This window comes from Pundamilia nyererei, unplaced genomic scaffold, assembly GCF_000239375.1.
Source record: "Pundamilia nyererei isolate P.nyererei 1_Seehausen unplaced genomic scaffold, PunNye1.0 scaffold00083, whole genome shotgun sequence".
NCBI classification, from domain to species: domain Eukaryota; kingdom Metazoa; phylum Chordata; class Actinopteri; order Cichliformes; family Cichlidae; genus Pundamilia; species Pundamilia nyererei.
This window is the reverse complement of record NW_005187484.1, coordinates 2,319,269-2,338,578: the sequence shown is the minus strand read 5'-3', so window position 1 is coordinate 2,338,578 and position 19,310 is coordinate 2,319,269. Positions and strand designations below refer to the sequence as shown.

Genomic DNA, 19,310 nt, shown 5'->3' with positions numbered 1-19,310 from the left:
GTGTTTATATTCATTACAGAAAATAAATAACCTTTATGTAGGACTCATTGATTATAATTCTGGCTTTAGACTGCACTGCTAGAGATTTGTAACATAATATTAAGTGAAGCTGAAGAAAAAAAAAAGCTTGATATCTGTTTTTTAAGTCTGTCTCACACCTTTGTGAGCATTTATACTCGTGCTCTGGTCTATTTGCCAGTATGTGGCAAGTAAATTGCCAGAACACGTGTTGGAATTGAATTTTACTTTAAACAACAGCAACTACACCCAAAGAGGAACAGATATGCAGAAAAATACATTGCAACTAAATGTATCTGGGATTGAGCTGGGAAGACTGCATGCACTGGCAGAAGTCTGGCTATTGTGTTTGCAATGTAGGCAAACCTGACATATTTTCAACCGACAACACATTTCACATTTTCACATTGTTTCAAGGTAGAATTCTTGCACAAAATAATATGTCATGGTATTTTTTACACCCTTTAATTACATATTAGTCCAATGGCACTCAACATATTTCTTTAGCTCTTCCTCCTCCAGCCTTCACTTGGTCTCAGCTTGATTCCAGAATGCTTTGAAAGCAACACCCACTTCATCTCTCCAAATACTGGTAGACTATACTTTAAAGAGTTGACCTGATAAAAACAATTTGTCACACTTGTTGGCTTTCCTGAAAGCAGCTTCTGCCTGAAATTGCTCTCAGTCCAGACACCTCCCTTTGTCCACTGTATAATGCACATCTCTCCTCACAGTCTCTCCACTCAGCTCCCACTCTCACCTCGGCCAACAACGCAGTCCAGCACAGAAATCTATCATTGTGTCGGTGCATTTACTGTTATTGTTGATCATTGTTATGAATAGCTCTAACATTCATTCAATGAAATTAATGAACAATGAATAAAAAAATTAAATGTTTTAATTTAAAATACCAGTATATGCCTCATATTTGTGACTCCAGTAGCCTACAGTCATGGACAGATTACGAGAGGATGAGGCACATCTACCCTTCTACACAACACTAAAAACAACTACAAACAGCACAATGTAATATGAACGTTAGTGTAATTTCATTGCACAAAAAGACAAAAATGGATGATGGTGAGGTGCAAAATACAGGCTATAAGACTGTACTGAAGAACCAAAATGGATGTTAAAAGTGTACACCCACTCCAGAAAGGCGTTCAAAGCCTGATTTTCAAACATCTCTTTGTCTTTGTTTTGGATCTTTGTCTGATAGTTTTGCATTTCTGGGTGATTGTTTTGTATGTCTGCAGTTGGTTTGAGTCTTGGTGTGGTTATTTTGCATCTTTGTGTGGTTATTTTGCATCTCTGCACAGTTGTTTCACATCTCTCTGTGTTTGTGTTTTTTTGTATCTTTGTGTGATTGTTTTGGATCTTCTCTCACCCCAACCAGTCGCAGCCAACCGGTCTCACCCCCAACCGGTCGCAGCAGATGGCTCCGCCCCTCCCTGAGCCTGGTTCTGCCGGAGGTTTCTTCCTGTTAAAAGGGAGTTTTTCCTCACCACTGTCGCCAAAGTGCTTGCTCATAGGGGGTCATATGATTGTTGGGTTTTTCTCTGTATCTATCAAGCGCCTTGAGGTGACTTTTGTTGTGATTTGGCGCTATATAAATAAAATTGAATTGAATTGAATCTTTGTGTGGTTGTTTTGCATCTCTGCAGTTGTTTTGCTTCTTTGTGTGGTTGTTTTGCATCTTTGTGTGGTTATTTTGCATCTCTCTGTAGTTGTTTTGTATCTCTTTGTGGTTGTTTTGCATCTTTGAATGGTTGCTTTGCATGCCTGTGCGGTGGCTGTGTAGCTGTGTGGTTGTTTTCATCTCTGTGTGCTTGTTTTGCATTCCCGTCTCTGCCTTCACGCTGTTGATAATGTTTTACATCCCTCCTAAGCTCCCAGGCATTCTGTTATGTCACACTATTACTTTCTATCAACATAACTCACTGCCTGCTGTGACGTAGAATCAGTTTGGTTGGTACAGACAAGCTGATGCTGAAGGGGAAATGAATTTGGGAACACTTTAAATGGCCTGTCCTTTTGCTGGCAACTCTCAAAGGATGAGGCTGGCCTTTCACTGCACTGCTCACTTGCTTGCTCCGATTTACAAAGAAGCTAGCAGGGAAGAAGACGAATCTCTGCCTAAGGCTGTGCTTAAATTACACATGACACATCAACAGCACAGAGAGAAGGCAGTCAAGAAAATTAGCCGCTAAAGAGGACAGGGGAGGGGATCAGGAGTGACACAGGATGAGTTCAAACTCATCTTTCTACCCTCTATATATTCCTGCTCTGCTAACCACTGGCTGCTGCCCTACTTCTCCCTGTAGTATTTTTTTTCCCTGGCTGGCTACAGCTCAGCCAGCGCTTGCTGTCAGACGCTGTCCTTCTTTCCGTCAGGCCTTCTCTCTTTGTTAAAGGCTGCCGTGTTTGAATATTTTGTTCCACTGCCTCTGCATTCACAAATGGATGCTCTCTCTGCTCTGGCTATACAAATCTGTCTCCCAGTGTGAGTTTTTTGCACACAAATGAGATGTTTCTTTCTTTTTCAAAATGCCATGTCAAACTTTGAATACATGTATCCTACAGAGCCAATAAAAATGCTACATTCCGACGCATTTGACGACTTTGTCAAAAACCACCGAAACAGACATTTTTATAAACAACGACATTAATGACTCAAGTCAAAGCACCATTTTAAAGGATTCCCCAGAATTACTCTTCTTGCCACTGCCCTCAGATATATTTTACTTGGCTACTGCATTAGTCACTTGTCAGCAAAGTGCAAAGCTTGAATGAATTCACCTTAAACTCCTTGAGGCAGTTTCTGCTCAGGTCAGCTTTAAATGAAACACAAATTACACTATAGGGCTGACCTCTGTCAAATCTGAGCTGTGAAGTGTTCTCAGCCTTTGTTGCAAGGAGCCATAAATGTAATAAATGTCCATTTTGTGTCAATTGATTTAACACAATAATGATTCAGCTCAGGCATTAATGAAAAAGTCAAGCAGTGCTGATTTTTGAGAAAAAAAATGCATCTCATAAGCAGGAATGACTTAACCACACAGAAATGTCATTAACAAAGAAATCATTATGATGCATCTGCTGAGGGCGGCTCATGTGGTAGAGCACGTTGTCAAGTAACTGCAGAGTTTGCAGTTTGATCTCCGGCACGTCCGCATGGAAAAGTGTCCTTGGGCGAAACACGGACACCCAAGTTGCGCTTCCTGTGACATGCCAGTTGTTTCATGGCAGTTTGGCTGTCATTTGTTGTGTGTGCGTGCGTGCGTGCGTGCGTGCGTGCGTGTGTGTGTGTGTGAATGAGAAACACATTAAAAAGCACTTTGTAGAACTGCTACATTAAAAGTGCAGCTGGTTACTTGACCAGCATGTAATGTAGGTGCTTTGGAGGCCGCAGGCTTTCAACTCTGACATAACATGCAGGAAAAAATCTCCAAACTTTATTCTGTATTACAGAACCAACATTTTGCAGACCAAGTTTTAGCAATTTGCTTTTTCAGACAGAAGTTTCCAAGGATAGAGTGCTTAGTGATCAAACTAGCAATTTTGGTAAGAAACTACAGTCATAAACTATAAAGGTGCAATGCACAGACACACATATATGCTAAATGGTGCCTAGTGATAGAATATGAGAACGTCACTCAACGTGATGTGTTGGCTGATGTGTTCCACGTAGCAAACCATATTTTTTAGATAACGCTGTTGAAAACACCAGGACCTCAAAGAATGTGAAAGTTGAAAAAGCAGAAACTATCCACAGAAACCAAAACATGTATGTAAACTTTATAAACGTAGTCGGGCATTTTAACAAAGGAGTTCATGGAGACTCCCTTTTGCTGTCAGACTCGTGGCCATTAGAGCAAATGCAAGAAGGAGTTAGATGCAATTTTCAACATCTGAGGTTGCAGCTTGACTGTGACCCAAATTTTCTTTCTCTCCTTTCTCTCCATACCCAATGTTTCTTGTATCATTGAAGGTTTTGTGTGGTTTTATGTTCTGACAAAAGAAATATGGTTATTATTCTAGATCTCTGCCGAGTAGAACTAAACAGCTGTAAAGTCAGCGTTTATTTAAACCCCCTGATTTATTGTTTTAGGGCTGATCGTTCCAACTTTTTAATCAGGAAGGGATCAAAAGTTACATCTGAGATCTACCCGTAAAATCACAGTATGAAAAACAATGTTACGCTTCTTTTCTGGTTATTGAATAGCTTTTTTGTGCCTCTAAAAATGATTGAAATTAAGCAGCCTATGTGGGGAACCTACTTTTCAGTTAAACCTCTGACAATTCCTGCTCAAGGGGCCATAACGTATAAATTTTTTTCTATAATCGTTAAGGGTAACTCATTATATGATTTTTTCTTTTGCCGGTGCTCCTGTGAAACATTAAATAGAAAGCTCAGAAGTCACAGTTGCAGCTACAGATGTAAGCACTGAGCCTTTGGGATGGGCACACTTGAAATCCAACCAAGTTATAGCAATAATAAGCAACAGAAGACTAGAAGTTTGTCTATAAGGAGTATAGCTCGCCTTTTCCCGCTCCCCTCTCTTGACACAAAGTTGTGCCATTTCTACAGAGTAATTAGGCGTAGGGGATGTTTCACTGCCTTACAAAGCAAGTCATATTCATAATTCCTCCCAGGACTCACACCTAACCATGACACGTGTATTTAACACTGGCCCAGGGGTTAAGAGCCTGGAGGCTGTCAAGAAGGGTAATACATTCACAAGGTTAGGTGTTCCTGGACGTGTGTGTTCATTTGTGTATGTGTTCAAAAGAAACTCTAGACTCAATGTAGACACACATATGTTTTTTCGTGTCTCTAAATAGCCACACATTCGCACACTGTGCTCGGCAGTACGGTAGTTATTAAAGTCATCATTAGAAGCCTGCATGTTCTAACCTCGCCGCGTTTATGAAAAGCTAATTATCCAACTGAACAGCCAGCTGAAGGACAGCCACGCACGCCCACACACACAGACACACTCTCAAACCCCAAATGCCGAGACAAATTCACACTCATATACCTACATTTACATACAAATAAGGCAAACAGTGTAACTGGGGATAGATAGGCTGATTTTGCATCTCATAACCGACTCACAGATACTCTCCTAAAAGCACCTTTCAACATTAAAAAAAAAAAGAAAGAAAGGGAAGAAAGTCACTTCCTCATGTGTGAAGAAGTGTGCCAAACGCTGTGCCTCGTTAGCATAAGCTGTCATGATAAATTTCTGCAGTGAGAAAACCAGGGGACTCCTCGCAGATACTGCCCTGTCAGTGCGTCGGCTCTTTATTCTACCAAGAATCTTAACTTCTCACTTGTCACACTTGATGCTAATATGAGTGAAACCTCATTCTGTCAAAACCTGTTAGTTGACGTGACTATTATTCCCAACAAGCCAAGAAAAAAAAAGAAAGAAAGAGAATACACATCTCGTGTAGAAATATGTTGTTTATCCTCAGCTCACAGATTGTAATGGGGGAATATATGCTACACGTTTCAATTATGAATTTGCACCGGCAGGAAGTGCGCCATCTGTGTTTGCCTGCATCGCTTACCAGACAAAAGAAAGTGAAACCCGTTCCTATCCACGATGCAAGCCACAGTCAGGTGTTAATACACATCCACTGACACTGAGGTGCTCGTCAGCAGAGTTAAGCAACAGGACATTCAGTCATAACTATTTTACTTTTTAATGTATTATATAGTTTTATTAAAATATGTTATTATATAATATTTGTAATGTAATATTTTTTGCACTACTTTGAGATTTTGTGAGACCCAGATTTGGACCAAATGCTTAAAACATTGTTTTCAATTCATGGGCTTTAGATTAGTGAGAAAAAAGAGACGTGCATAATATGTAGTCTTCTATTTTAAATAGATTATTAACAGCTATAGTGGAAACTACTAAAAAAAACCCCACAATGTTATATAAATTCTATAAACTTTTATCAAGAAAAGAAGAAACATCAACAGGTATAATAAAGATGAAACAGAGAGAAGTGCTGGGAACACAACAAACAAAGAATGCAAACAGACGTTCTCTGAGATTCATTAAACTACCAGTTTTAGAAGACGTAACTTGGAAAACAAACCTGAGATACTTCTTGAGCACAGAAATGACGTTTAATTATAGCACAAGTTCATAATCTCATTGCTGGATACATTGGGAAAAAACAATGCATATTACCTGTATGTTTTTTTTTTATATGAAGCTATTTTGTAATATGTGAGATAGATAGATAGATAGATAGATAGATAGATAGATAGATAGATAGATAGATAGATAGATAGATAGATAGATAGATAGATAGATAGATAGATAAAAAATAGTAATGGCAGATATCTGGTGTATCTCAGTCTATCAGTCTACTTTTTTAATGTTGTGGCTTAGGTGTTTTTACATGTGGGACATAAAACTGTTTATGACTTTGGCTTAGGTTGTAGTTCCAGTGACGACTCTATAAAGATTCCAGCTCTCTGGTTGTCTCTTTAAGCCGTCATAGCCATCAGTCACAGGTTGGATCAATAGTATCACATGTGAAGTCAGGAGGATTGGCTCACGAAGCTGAAAACGGAACTGGATTACCTTGCAGCGAAATCACCTCCTATTGAGATTACGCCGGCCTCCGTGGAGTCTCTTGTGGCTGCTTCCGAGGAGGATTCTTGTCGATATGGAAATGTGATTTCCTTGCATAGTGCTGAAGTTACTATCCTGTGTTGTGTTGTGCATTGATCCCACTGGCATAGTTGGGGTTGTTTATTCCCATTCCGGTCTTGCACGAGGAATCTGACGATTCAGCCTCTCGACTAATTCTTGTCAAAGATTAATTGAGTCCTTTCCCTTTGTGTTGGATGTTGACTTGTGTGTGTATTGGAAGCGTTCACGCTATCAGTCTGTTTGAGTGCCAGTGTTTATAAATAATGAGCGCAGATGAATATGTAATAAGCTTTGAACAATGCTAACCTGACATTAACATGCATCGCCTGCCTTTAACATGCAGCTGGTATCTGATTGTGTCGGCGTATGGTTTAACTGGGTTGAAATCCCACCTGGCACTTAAATACATCTCAACTGCTTGGGATGCTTTTCATTTTCTGAGATACTTACATCATTGAAAAGAGACCGACTACTTCATTTTATTAGATATACAGTGTTCTATGTAAATGAGACAGCATTCAGGCAACTGGGGTTATTAAGCAAAACAAAGTTACACAATTGTGTATTTTATGCATGCTGCGTTCAGTTCTAGAAGACTGATTAGATGCTGTTAGAAGCACTTTAAACTCTCTGGTCATTTACTACTTTTGATGTAGCTGTTTGAATGAAGAAAGTTAACAACAGGAGCATACTAATATTGTATTTTGATTAATTTTGAGGAAACATAGAGGAAGACTGATGCCCTCCATCATGTTGCTATTCAGGAATACTATTTCAGTCAGCACCATTACTGAAAAAAAGACTGAGATTTCCATGTGCAGTAATTTATATTTGGCAGCTTGGCTTTGTTCTGAGACCTACCTACCTTCCATGCGTGTACGTGGAATGCATAAGGTGGGGAGTGCTCACCTCTCTGTCCTTGTATGTGCATACATGGAGAGCTGGAGGCAGAGAGAACAACACCAAGACCCCAGCACAGAACGGCGTAGGCATCAAAGACGACCGTTATATTTAAGTCAGATACAGATCGAAAGGAGGAGCTGCGGTGGGGGTGGGTTGCATAGCAGCTAGCAGGTGCAAATCAGCTGTGGGCAGGTGAAAGCAGCTTAAGTAGCATGAGCTACATGAAAGAGCCAGTTGTAGGAGCAGAAAGGGGATCAGCTGCTGTGAGCTGATATTTTTTGCAGATGTTCACAACATAACTAGTAACTCAAATATCAGAGATGGAATGAACTTTGTTGATTCAGTCTTTTCAGAAAATACCCCCAAAATATCATAAGTCTGTTCAAGTATTAAATATATAACATCCATTATGAACATGTCTCAAAGGAGGAAAGTAAAGTAGAACCTTAGAGACTTCAGAGTGGGGAGGTCATGGTGCTGTGAGCCATCAACAAAATGTTGGCTTTGACAGCAGGTCTATGCACAGATTGGTTTCTTTCAACAAGTTCTCATCCCTAGATGTCAAATACTGCCATTCTGTCAGATACCAGACATGTTTACCCTTAGCCTTGATCCACCAACCACAGCAAAATAAGAAGCGAAGAGATTATTTATTTATTTTTATAATAAAGAAGAAGAAAATACCCACTAGCACAGCAAAATAGGTGTATACAGATTTAAACTACTTTCAACTTTGCAATGAAAACAGGCAAGCAGTGGAAACAGTGACTGGGCTGAAAATATACAAGAGGCTTACCTATGCAACCAGAGCCTTGAATGTTTCCTATGAAGGCAAGGTGTCACCTACAAACCTCCTAACAATCTTTGTTTGCTGATGGAGATTAAGGCTCAAGCTTCTCAGACATGAGATCATTTTCATGCAGTACTTAGTGCTTAGATGTTTTTCCATTTCTCATCCAGTTGTTAAGTTTAGATAAAACCAAAACTACATAACCTATTTAGGCACCAAAAATATACTTGGTTAGGTTTAGGAAGAGACTGTTATTTAGTTGACATGATACTGGAAAAAAACTCTGATAGCTACCTATTGCAGTTAAAAGTGGCTTCAAGGCATATTCACAACTTCAATGAAATATACAGTACGCTAATCACTGTATGTACTTCTGGGATCTCCCTTATTAACTAAGGGGTGGCAAAAGCAGGTCGATCTTAATTTGATTTAGCACAGTTTTTATGCCTGATGCAAGCATCCCATTTGTCTGGTGTTGGAAGCAGCACAAGTTCACTAACTTTTGCCCCTTTAAGGCTCTCTTTGTGTGTCCTACCATTCTCAACCCAGTGACCTTTCACATGCATGTCAGATGTGTTAACCAGACTGTTTACTTTTTCCCAATTGCAAAAACGTCATTAGGTTAAGTTCATTTTTATCTACATTGTACTAAATCACAGCAACAGTCACTTCAAAGCCTTTATATTGTAAGGTAAAGACCCTACAATAATACAAACCCCAAACAGTCAAGCACTTGGCGATAGTGGGAAGGTAAAACTCCCTTTTAACAGGAAGAAACCACCAGCAGAACCAGGCTCAGGGGGGACGGTCATCTGTTGTGATTCCATGTGCTTTTCTGTTCTGTTGTACTTGTTATCTAAACAGTCAGATGACCTGTTGGAATGACAAACTGGGAAAGTGAAATTATTGCACTAGTGCTTTGTCAGCATTAAGGGAAACTGAAGGATGTCAAAATGCATTTTAGAGTAATAGGATTTACAAGTACAGTTGTTACTGTGTGTGTGTCCTTGTATAGCCGGCCACATCTAGCAGTGTAAATGTTTTACAAACAGTGTGATCAGGCACTGTGTATAAATGAGTTCCTCTGAGTTCCTCTTGTCACTTATAAATGCTCAGTGACAAGAGGAACTCAAATGTAGTTTCCCCACTCAGTGGGATTATATAGTTTGTTTAACCTTTGACTTTTCTTTTCAACTAACTATCCCCCATGGTGCAACTTTTTTAATCCTCTTTGTTTAAAGGTGGTGTGATCATTCACCCATAGGGGCATTTAACCCCCCACTGTCTTTCTGTGTCACTCTGACTCATTGTGGACCCCTCCTTGTGAGTTGGAGCCTGTCACAGGGAGGGATAGCAGCCTTGGGCTTAGCTTGGCAATCTTCCAGCACTATGACAACACACACACATACACGCACGCGTGCATAGAGACACACACTAGTAAGACTTGCCCCAGAGAGCCAGGCGTCTGTTTGAGACAGATGTGAAGCATCAGCAGAGATACACAGGCACCCAGACATTTTTGCAGTTATAGCAGTTAGTTATATATCATGCATTTGTGTGAACGAATTCATAATCACACACACATATGTACACACACACATACACACACAGATGAGTCTTTCTGTACAAACCCCAAAGGAGTAGAGCATATGTTTCCTCTTTCACCACTGGGGAGAGTGGCACAGTGAGGGGAGGGGGTGTTTATGAGCAAGTGTCATTAATATGACAAAACAAGGCTGGCAGAGGGATTTACGGCACATTCTGGTGCCACCATCATCTGTCAGTGCTTTTTCTACTGCTGTTAGCATCACTATTAACACTGGGCTAATCCCGCTTGGTCTGCAACATTGTTTAGGTGAGTGACGCATGACAAAATCACATTTTAAATTAATGACAGGACGCTATGTTTCCCAGGAGACCACTGAAACATCTCATGAAGAATTAAACAAAAAAGTGCCCATAAATGTCTGTCAATCCAACGCTTTGCATTGTGCTTGGTGATGTAAGGCTTGGCAATAGAAGCTCATTCCATGAAGCTCTCTACACAGTGTTCTTGAGCTAATCTGCAGGCGACATGAGTTTGTAGGCTTGTTGCGCCTGACTTTGCAGAAAGTTGTTGACCTCTTGGCATTCTTTAAATTCCATTCGTTCACAAATGTTTGTAGAAGCATGGAAAGATACTTGATTTTATAAACCTTTGATTGGAGCTTCTAAATTCAATCATTTGGATGTGTGAGTGAAGACAATACAGTGTAAATACATGCATATTGACACCAGTTACTCAAAACACGATTGGAGCAGAAACTAAAAGTTTAAAAAAAGAAATTCTCAAAATTAGTTTGTACTTCAGCGAACTTGCTTAAGTAAATGTACTTAACAGTAGTTACTGTCTCTGCCCTTTTGCCACGTCTTTTTTAATAGCTTTTCTTCATGAGTTGTTTAGGCCTTTCTGTGTTCTGTTAAATAATTCAAGCATGTGAATAGAAGCTCAAAAACAAATCATAGCCTGTGTTTGTGGACTTGTGACAGGGTGCGATAAGGCAGTATAAAAATCAATTCTGCCTGCGCTCTGCCTGCGCTCTCCCTCCCCGCTGGCTTTGTCTTTGTTGTCCAGTCTCTGTCTTCAACCAACCACCGTTGGAGAAATATCTACTGCTTCTTTGAATAGGATAATTTCACCGTCATTACATACCCAGCTCGAGTCCCATAAGCCACATCTCCACCCCTTTGTGGCTTAAAGCAAGGTATTACTTGGGCTTTGCTGTTCTGAAGCCATTCCAAAAGCAAATTATTGTAGCACATTGCCATCCATCATCAACTGTCAGTCAATGAACTGAAGGACTGATCATGCAATCTGTCGCTTTTCTGGAGAATATTGATGAAGACATTTTGAGGTGATGAATGGTGAGGAGTTTACATGATGTGTGACTATCCATGAATAACTGTTGATAAATCATTTATGGAATAATTAATTAGTGCAGTTTGATGCGCTTGATGGAGATTCTGCATAGCAAGCAAGAATCTGGCAGATGAAGTGATCTGGGGGTTCGCTTTATCTTATTTTGGCACCAAAACACAATCAAAACAGTGCTTTAGGTCAGACTACATTGTGTATTACACAAAGCACAATGCGACTAGTGGTTACGGAGCTAATCCATCACCTGCTGATGCGAACTCTGCCCTGAACTATCCAAATTTAGCAATTATCTAGGAAGCTGTAATTAGTCCTTTATGCATGGCTGTGGAAGACGTATTTAGCCTTGTAAGCCATTTCCCATTTTTGGGTGGACTGAGGCTGAAAACAATAAATACACACAGCCTCTCCCCATTCATAAAGTTCTTTTACTGTGTGTTCTTTCACGCTTCCTTTTATTTTCTTTTTGGGGATAAAAATGCCACATTGAAAATAAAGACAACAAACCTTAATTAAATGTTGTTTTTCTGAAAGTTGCTATAAAAAAATTGGCTGCACGAGTTTTGATTGGGTTAATATTTCATGAACATGAATATTTGAGTTCATTAATGTGCAGGTGATGATTCCTTGTTATCTACTATTTTGAAATGTCTTTAAAGGAGTGCTATGGTGATTTTTTTCCTTCATCTTTAATAGTTGAGGGAGTCATGAAGAGCATGAGATATCCTGCCTTCTCTACGATGCATCACGGGCAGGGGTGTCCAACTCCAGGCCTCAAGGGCCAGTGTCCTGCAAGTTTTTAACTGTACTAATTCTGTACAGTTCATATAAGTTTAAATCAAGCTTGGTAAAGCTTGAGCCTAACCAAACATGACACATGTTCTAAGAAAACAAGATGTGGAGTAGATATATTTATATACAATTAATTTACTTTCTCCTTCAGCCCTGTTTCCAAAATGGGGATGCTTTAAAGTAAATAAAAATAAGAATGCAGTTATGTGCAAACAAATAAACCGAATAACTCAATACAAATTTAGAAAGTACAGCACATTGTACTGCTGTATTGTTTAAATAAAGGATGCCAAAGACATTTTTAAAGAATGGTTTCAGGTTTCAGAATGAGCATGTTTACCACTGCATTGCATCACCTCGACTTTCAACACTGTAACCATTTGGGAACTGAGGAAAGCAGCTGCTGTAGTTTTAAAAGAAAAATGTTTTCCCATGCTTGCTTGATATCGAAGTTTAGATGCACAACAATTTGAGACTTCTTTGTTCTAATGTTATTTTGAAAATATGCCATTTTTTCAATGGGTCACAGCTCTGAACTGTTGGAGGCCATTTTAGCACTAGGAATGTTTATTCGTGCAGAATGTGATTAACTGTTATCTTGTTGAAATAACAAGTCCTGTGCAGTCCTGTGGAAAACTAAGCACACCCCTACTGCTTCCATAGGGATGTGGACAATAAACAGCCAGTTGCTGTTTATCAAATGCACTTGATTAACTGATTATCAGCAATTGTAAGAACTGCTACAAAAGCAGGAGTTTGGACAGTTTGCTGGTCTGGAGCAGCATTCAGGTGTGTATTAACACAATGCCAAAATGTTCCAAGGAGTGGACATGCTGGTAAATTCACCCAAAGGACAGACCATGACCTAAGAGCAAGTGAACAAAACTCCAGAGCCTCTTGAGTCTGAGCTTCATGTCAGACACATTTAGCATGTTAAACGTTGATGTTCATGGCAGGACTATTTGAAAATAGTGATCAAGTATGGTTTGTTTGGAAGTGTTACCAGAAGAAAGCCAATTCTCTCTAAAAACAACATGGCAGCGTGGCTTATGTTGGGAAAGTTAGATCGGAACAAACTACAAGGCTTCTGGAATTATGTTCTTTGGACAGAGGAGACCAAAGTGGAGCTGTTTAGTCAAACTGCACAGCACCACATCCAGCAAACACAGATAACAGTTTAAAAACCTCGTACCAACTGTGAAGCACTGTGATGCATGTTGGTGGAGGGGTGATGATTTGGTTTGTTCTGTTGCTAGACCACCTGGGCACCTCACAGTCATGGAGTTAGTCAAGAATTTCTCTGTGTACCAAGTATTCTAGGGTCAAATGTCAGGCCATCGGTCTGACAGCTAAAGCTTGAGGGAAATTTGATGAAACAGGACAATGAGGCCAAGCACACAACCAATAAAACATTTTTTAAAAAAGAAAAGAACCAAGGGGTTGCAATGGCCAAATGGAAGTCCAGATCTCAACCTACTTACAATGTTGTTGTGGAACTTAGCAGAGCTCTGCGTGTTAACCCTCAATGAGCTAAAGTAATTTGTAAACAAGAGCGGACCAAAATTCATCCACAGCAATATGAGAGACTGATAAATTCATTCAAACAACAAATACATCACATTATTGCTCCTGAAAGGGGTTTTAAGCTACTGAGTACTGTACTTAGTGTTTCATAGGATTGCATGGAGTGGAAACTTTCATTTTCACTTGACTGTATATCCTTCAGTATTATTGTTACCCTGACAGATGTTTAAATTAGATATGTTCTTTAGTTTTAATATCGTCTCCAGAGAAAACCTCACAAGGCAGCATTTCTGCCCTGTGTGTTTGGCTTTGCAGTTTTAACTTGCATTTTTAGATGCAGCACCAAACCAGTTTGTACACTGTGTCTGAACTTCAGAAGTGTTCCTGAGTCGGCACAGTAATTTCCAATACTTCTAGGATGCTTTCTTTATACCCAGTCAACATAATAATTAACCACAAGGAATGAGGTTAATTAACTCGGTTTAATTTAGTATGTGTTTTTCAAAGGAAACAATATCATTTCTCAGTTTCACTTTTGCCTTTATACTAAGGCGTTTAAATGTTTGCAGATCTTTTACATCGTTGGTTTATTGAAAATCTGGCTTGTAATTAGAAAAATCATTTGTGTTCACTTCTTCACAGCGACTGACATGATTATCTCCCCTGCTGTTTACAGGGCAGTGGTGCACATTCAGGTCAACGATGTCAATGAGTTTGCCCCAGTGTTTCGGGAGCCCCAGTATCAAGCAGCAGTGACAGAGGGCAAGATTTATGACAATATCCTGCAAGTGGAGGCTACTGATCAGGACTGCTCCCCACAATACAGCCAGATCTGCAACTACCAGATCACCACTACTAACACACCCTTCGCCATCGATCGTAACGGTGAGTAGAAGTTGGGGCCAAGTATTAAACGCATTTGGGAGTTTTTGTAATACTTGTCACAAAGAAGCTACGCTGTTACCGGTCATATTCAGTGCGCTGTAAGTTTTATTTTGAAACACTTTCCTTGAAACTTTTGTGTACCCATTTTCTCTCGAAGTTCTGCTTCACCTATTTCACTGATTTCCCACAAGTCCAAAAAGATCTTCCAAATCAAGTTTAAAGTTTGTTGCCTTCCCTTGGCTCTTCATCTGATATACAAAAGATGTAAAAACACATTTCTCACATAACGCCACAACACGCATGATCTGAAAATCCCATCCATCCGTACTCACTATAGAGCCATGGGAGAAGTGAACACACATACCTGCATACGCTCTAGTAGAAAAACTTAATACTCTGACAGATATCTCTCCCTGGGGGTAAAATGCACTCTTTAGTCTTTCCAAGGACAAAGTCAAGCTTTGCTCAGAGAGCCATCACTCTCCACAAATCAGATCACAGAAGTCTGTGCACACACAAACATTATATAGACAAACACACACACACGGAGACAAAGAAAAATCTAAGGACACGCTCACATACCCCCGCAAATTTACTTAACTTTGCTTAGTTGCTACTTGTACTTTGCTACATAGGTAGCTATTAATCATTATTTTCTAAACAAAAGTTAAATGTTATCATGAGCCACAAACTCAAATACGAAAATGCCCACAAAATCTATTGTGAAATGTGGTTCCACTGTTTTTGTGTGTACTGACCTTCTGTCTTATTACCATTACAATTGTTCAATTTTAAATTGTGAATGTAATAATAGAACTTCATACTTAGAATGCAACATATTACATGAGCATACACTTTAACACTGGACTTACTGTGTCATATACTTTTTAGACAGGCAACTCAAATACGGCTGCTGCATTAGTGCCACCGAGACGGTACATAAACTCTTTTGCCTAAAATACAGAGATGAAAGGCACATTACTGTTTCAATTTTTACTACTGCCAGCAGATAGTTCCTGACTGTTGAGGTGCTGCAGTAAAAAGGCTGACTGAGTGAGGTGTGGGCCAAACTGCTCCGTGAATGATACAGGAGCGAGGCTGCAGCCTGTGCACGCTCTCTCCATTTCAAGGGGTCTTGCTTAGCTATTGACCGCTGAGGAAAAAGGCTTTGAGAGCTCTTGAACTCAAGAGTACCTGAGGGAGAGGAGAAGATGGTGGGAGAAAAGTGGAGGTTGCCTGTGAGAGAGAGAGTAAGTGGTGAGACTGGGTCGGGGACATAAGCACACTGCAAAGTGTAGCAGGAAAAATCTAAACAAGCAAGGAAAAAACTAGTGATGTTGTAATTTTTAAATAGACCGAAAATCCCATAAAAACACGGGGTATTCTTTTTCCTAGGCTTAAAACAACCTCTTCCTTTGTACTGTAGATGCTTAAAAAAGTAAAGTAATCACTAAACTTGCATTAAAGAAAGGGACTTGCTTGGTGGGGGTGTTTCGCCTCTGTTACCACTGAGACAATGAAATGCAATGCAGGCGGAACTAGAGAGATGACAAACTATAGGTTTTTGAAGCCACAAAACACTTCAGAGTGAACCTTTACCACTCTGCTGCTGCAACACTGATTTAGGGAAACAGTAAATACAGTATTCATGCTGTATTGCTGCACCAGGGGGATATTGCACTACATTCCATGCTTGCTAACATGCTAATATTAGCAAGCAGGTTAATGGTATTTTGATAAGATCCCATTAAATATGGTTAAATATGGGAGGGTTAATTTAGTACAGTAACACTAATTACTTGCTTTTCAGTTATCCTCACCCCAGGTGGATTGAAAGAAAAAAAGATATGCTTTTTTTCCTGCACACTACAGTCAGATGATTTGTGTGCAGGAGAAGGAAAATGGTGGAGCAGAGACTTTTACTGCACTATTATTTTTTATTGCACAAAAGGACAAGAACTTGATGGCAAAGTGCAAACTCTGTCCAGGACAGAAACAACTGTGTTACAATGCCAACAAAGCCTCAGCTCTTTGCAGGCATCTCCACAAACAGCTTTAGCATAAGTCTGGGTTCTTGGGTAGCTTTTTGTTGGCATGCTGAGTGCTGTCCTTAGCGGGTAACAAAAACAGTGATGAGCAGTCAGCCCATGTTTCTACCTGTTCAATCACTTTCAATATTGCTTTTAAGTCTCTTAAGACAACTTGTGTTGTTGGCTTTGTTTTCACAGTAAACACTAAAATAATACATATGTGTGGCTTCATTATGATATATACATATATATATATAAATATAATATGTTTGTGTTGGTGTGTTGAAAGTACACTATATTGAGGTATATATTCCTTACTGGTTATTATGAGACGATGCATTTCAGGTCATTTTACAGATTAATGAGAAAGTATTTAACAAGGGGTAATTTAACAAGTACTGTAACAAATTACTTTTTTTATATCAAGTAATGTGTCATACGTTACTTTTTTGGAGTAATGAGACAACACTGATAGCTACTGTATAGCCCTATAATCGACATCATAAACTACACCATAGTCTGATCGCCACCTTTGAAGAAATGGAACTACATGGTGCAGTCATGTAGATTTCAGCAGACCTCTGATAGCTCTGTATAGTAATAATACGCTTTGTAAACACAGTTTCGTCTGTCCTGTCTTGTTCCTGAAAAATTAGATTTTTTTGGCTTTGAGTCCAGCCTGAACACCTCCTTTCACTTGTGATGGCAGGGAAATGCAAATATTGTCCACTGTGTTAATGCGTCTGCACAAAATCATCGCAGTTTATTAGCTTGGTGACAAGTTTCATCTACAATCTGTAAACGTGCAACACCTGTTAATTATTCCAAAGTAACATACTAATAAAATACTAGAATTTCACAGACTGAAAATAAAGGCCAGACTTTTTGCATGAGCTATATAATTACTGCATGCCAAATAATTTGTCACACCACATGTATGTTCAAGTGTTCCAGTCCAGTGACTCAAATTAGCTGAGGTGAAGCCTAGCAGCAGCTGCCAACACCAGGTACTTGTGCAGTCATCCCCTTGTCAAAGCACCCTAAATACTTCTTAGAATAAGTCCAATTTTGAATTTTAGCCCTCATCCTACATACATACACATCCTACATAATTTACATACAGGGACTACTGAGTTGCATCCCTGGGGACCCCAAAAATAATTTACAATGAGAAGCAATTATCATAGCAAATAATAATAGCAAAACTTATTATGTCTTAAAGCATTATCAGTTATGCAATGAACATTGCATATTTTATAACATCAAAATCTATACTTGCCTTTAACAACTTGAAGCTTTTATTCCAAGGAGAAGGGCCTCCTCACCTTCTCCCCAAAGGACATTAACAAAGCACCTCACCTAAGAGGTGTCCAGGAGGCATTCTCGTCCAATGCTTGAGTCATCTGAACTGGCTCCATTGGATGTGGAGGAGTAGCAGCTCTACTCTGGGTCCCTCCCAAGTGACCAAGCTCCTCACCTAGTCTCTAAAGGAGAGCCCAGTCACACTTCGAAGGAAGTAAATTTCTGTATTCATCGTGTAATTTTTCAGTCCCTACACAGAGCTCATGGCCATAGATGAGTGTTGAAACATAGATTGCAGCTTTTGGGTCAGCTCTTGTTTCACCACAGCAGACTGATACAGTGTCCACATCACTGCATCTGTCAGGATCCGGATCATCATACCTGGATCATCACACCTGAATCAAATGATTAGTTCATTACCGGGGCTCTGGAGAACTTCAAAACATGTTGAGTCGGTAATGTAGCCATTTAAATCAGCTGTGTTGGATCAAAGACACATCTAAAACCTTCAGGACACCGGCTCTCGAGGCCTGGAGTTCCCTACCCCTGGTGTAGACTCTGTGATTAAAAATATCCAGCTTCATTTTGGGCATTTAATGTAATATTTAGTTAAAACTCCAACGTAAGAAAACTGGAAAGTCTTGAAATGCAAAAATGTTTTTATGTATTTTGTATTTTTATGTTATTTATCGAAGAAGAGAGGATTAATGTGAGTGGTGTCCTGTAAACAAAGACAAATGGGCCTTAGCAGTGTTAGATAAGAAAAGCTTGGTGGTAAAACTAGATGGTAATTACAAAAGGGGCGATGGCATGAATTCACAAAGACAGGTGCAGAGACGGTTTGCTTGTGTGCGTGTGTGTGTTTTTGTGGATTTGATAGAGAGGCAAATGGGGCAGGTGAGCTGGAGGGTAAAGCAGTCATTTACTAGCTGACCACCCTCACCAGCAGTCACAGCACGCACAGCCTGCTGACATGGATAAGTTGATGTTGTAATTGAAGGAGCAGGAATAACAACCTCTGTCGTGCAGAAAGGCGGGAGTGCATGCACACTATGTATGTGTGTTTGCGAAAAAAGAGAGAGCAGAGCACAACAGATGAGGCAGCAAACAGTGAAATGGGATGAGGCTGCAAAACAGTGAGACAATGATGTTCGCTAGGAGGGAATGGGAAGGTTGGGCAGGGCAGAGGGAGGAGGGAAGGAATTCTAAACAAGCAGAAAGGAAGACAGAATGGGTGACGAGGAGGACGGGAAGGCGAACAATGCCCTCCTAATATGAATTACAGCTAATCCTCCTACTCACATACTTGTATTCAAATATACCACATTATCAACATTCAGCTCCTTCTGCACCTCTCTCCACACAATGGAAAAAGCTCAAGAAGCATCCAGGCTGTTATACAAGTAACTCATTCTAGCTCCATTTCAACTCACAGCCAATAAGAGCCAATTTCCATGCACTTTACACTC

General features: G+C 39.8%; 1 protein-coding gene across 1 annotated transcript in view; it reads left to right on the top strand.

Annotated features, from left to right (window-relative positions):
- The window catches only part of LOC102214346 (calsyntenin-2), a 326,636-nt gene that overhangs the window by 184,893 nt on the left and 122,433 nt on the right, over nt 1-19,310 (top strand). The window contains exon 4 of the mRNA XM_013912186.1: nt 14,301-14,509. Coding sequence (XP_013767640.1) covers nt 14,301-14,509 — 209 coding nt within the window. The remainder of the gene's footprint in view (nt 1-14,300; nt 14,510-19,310) is intronic.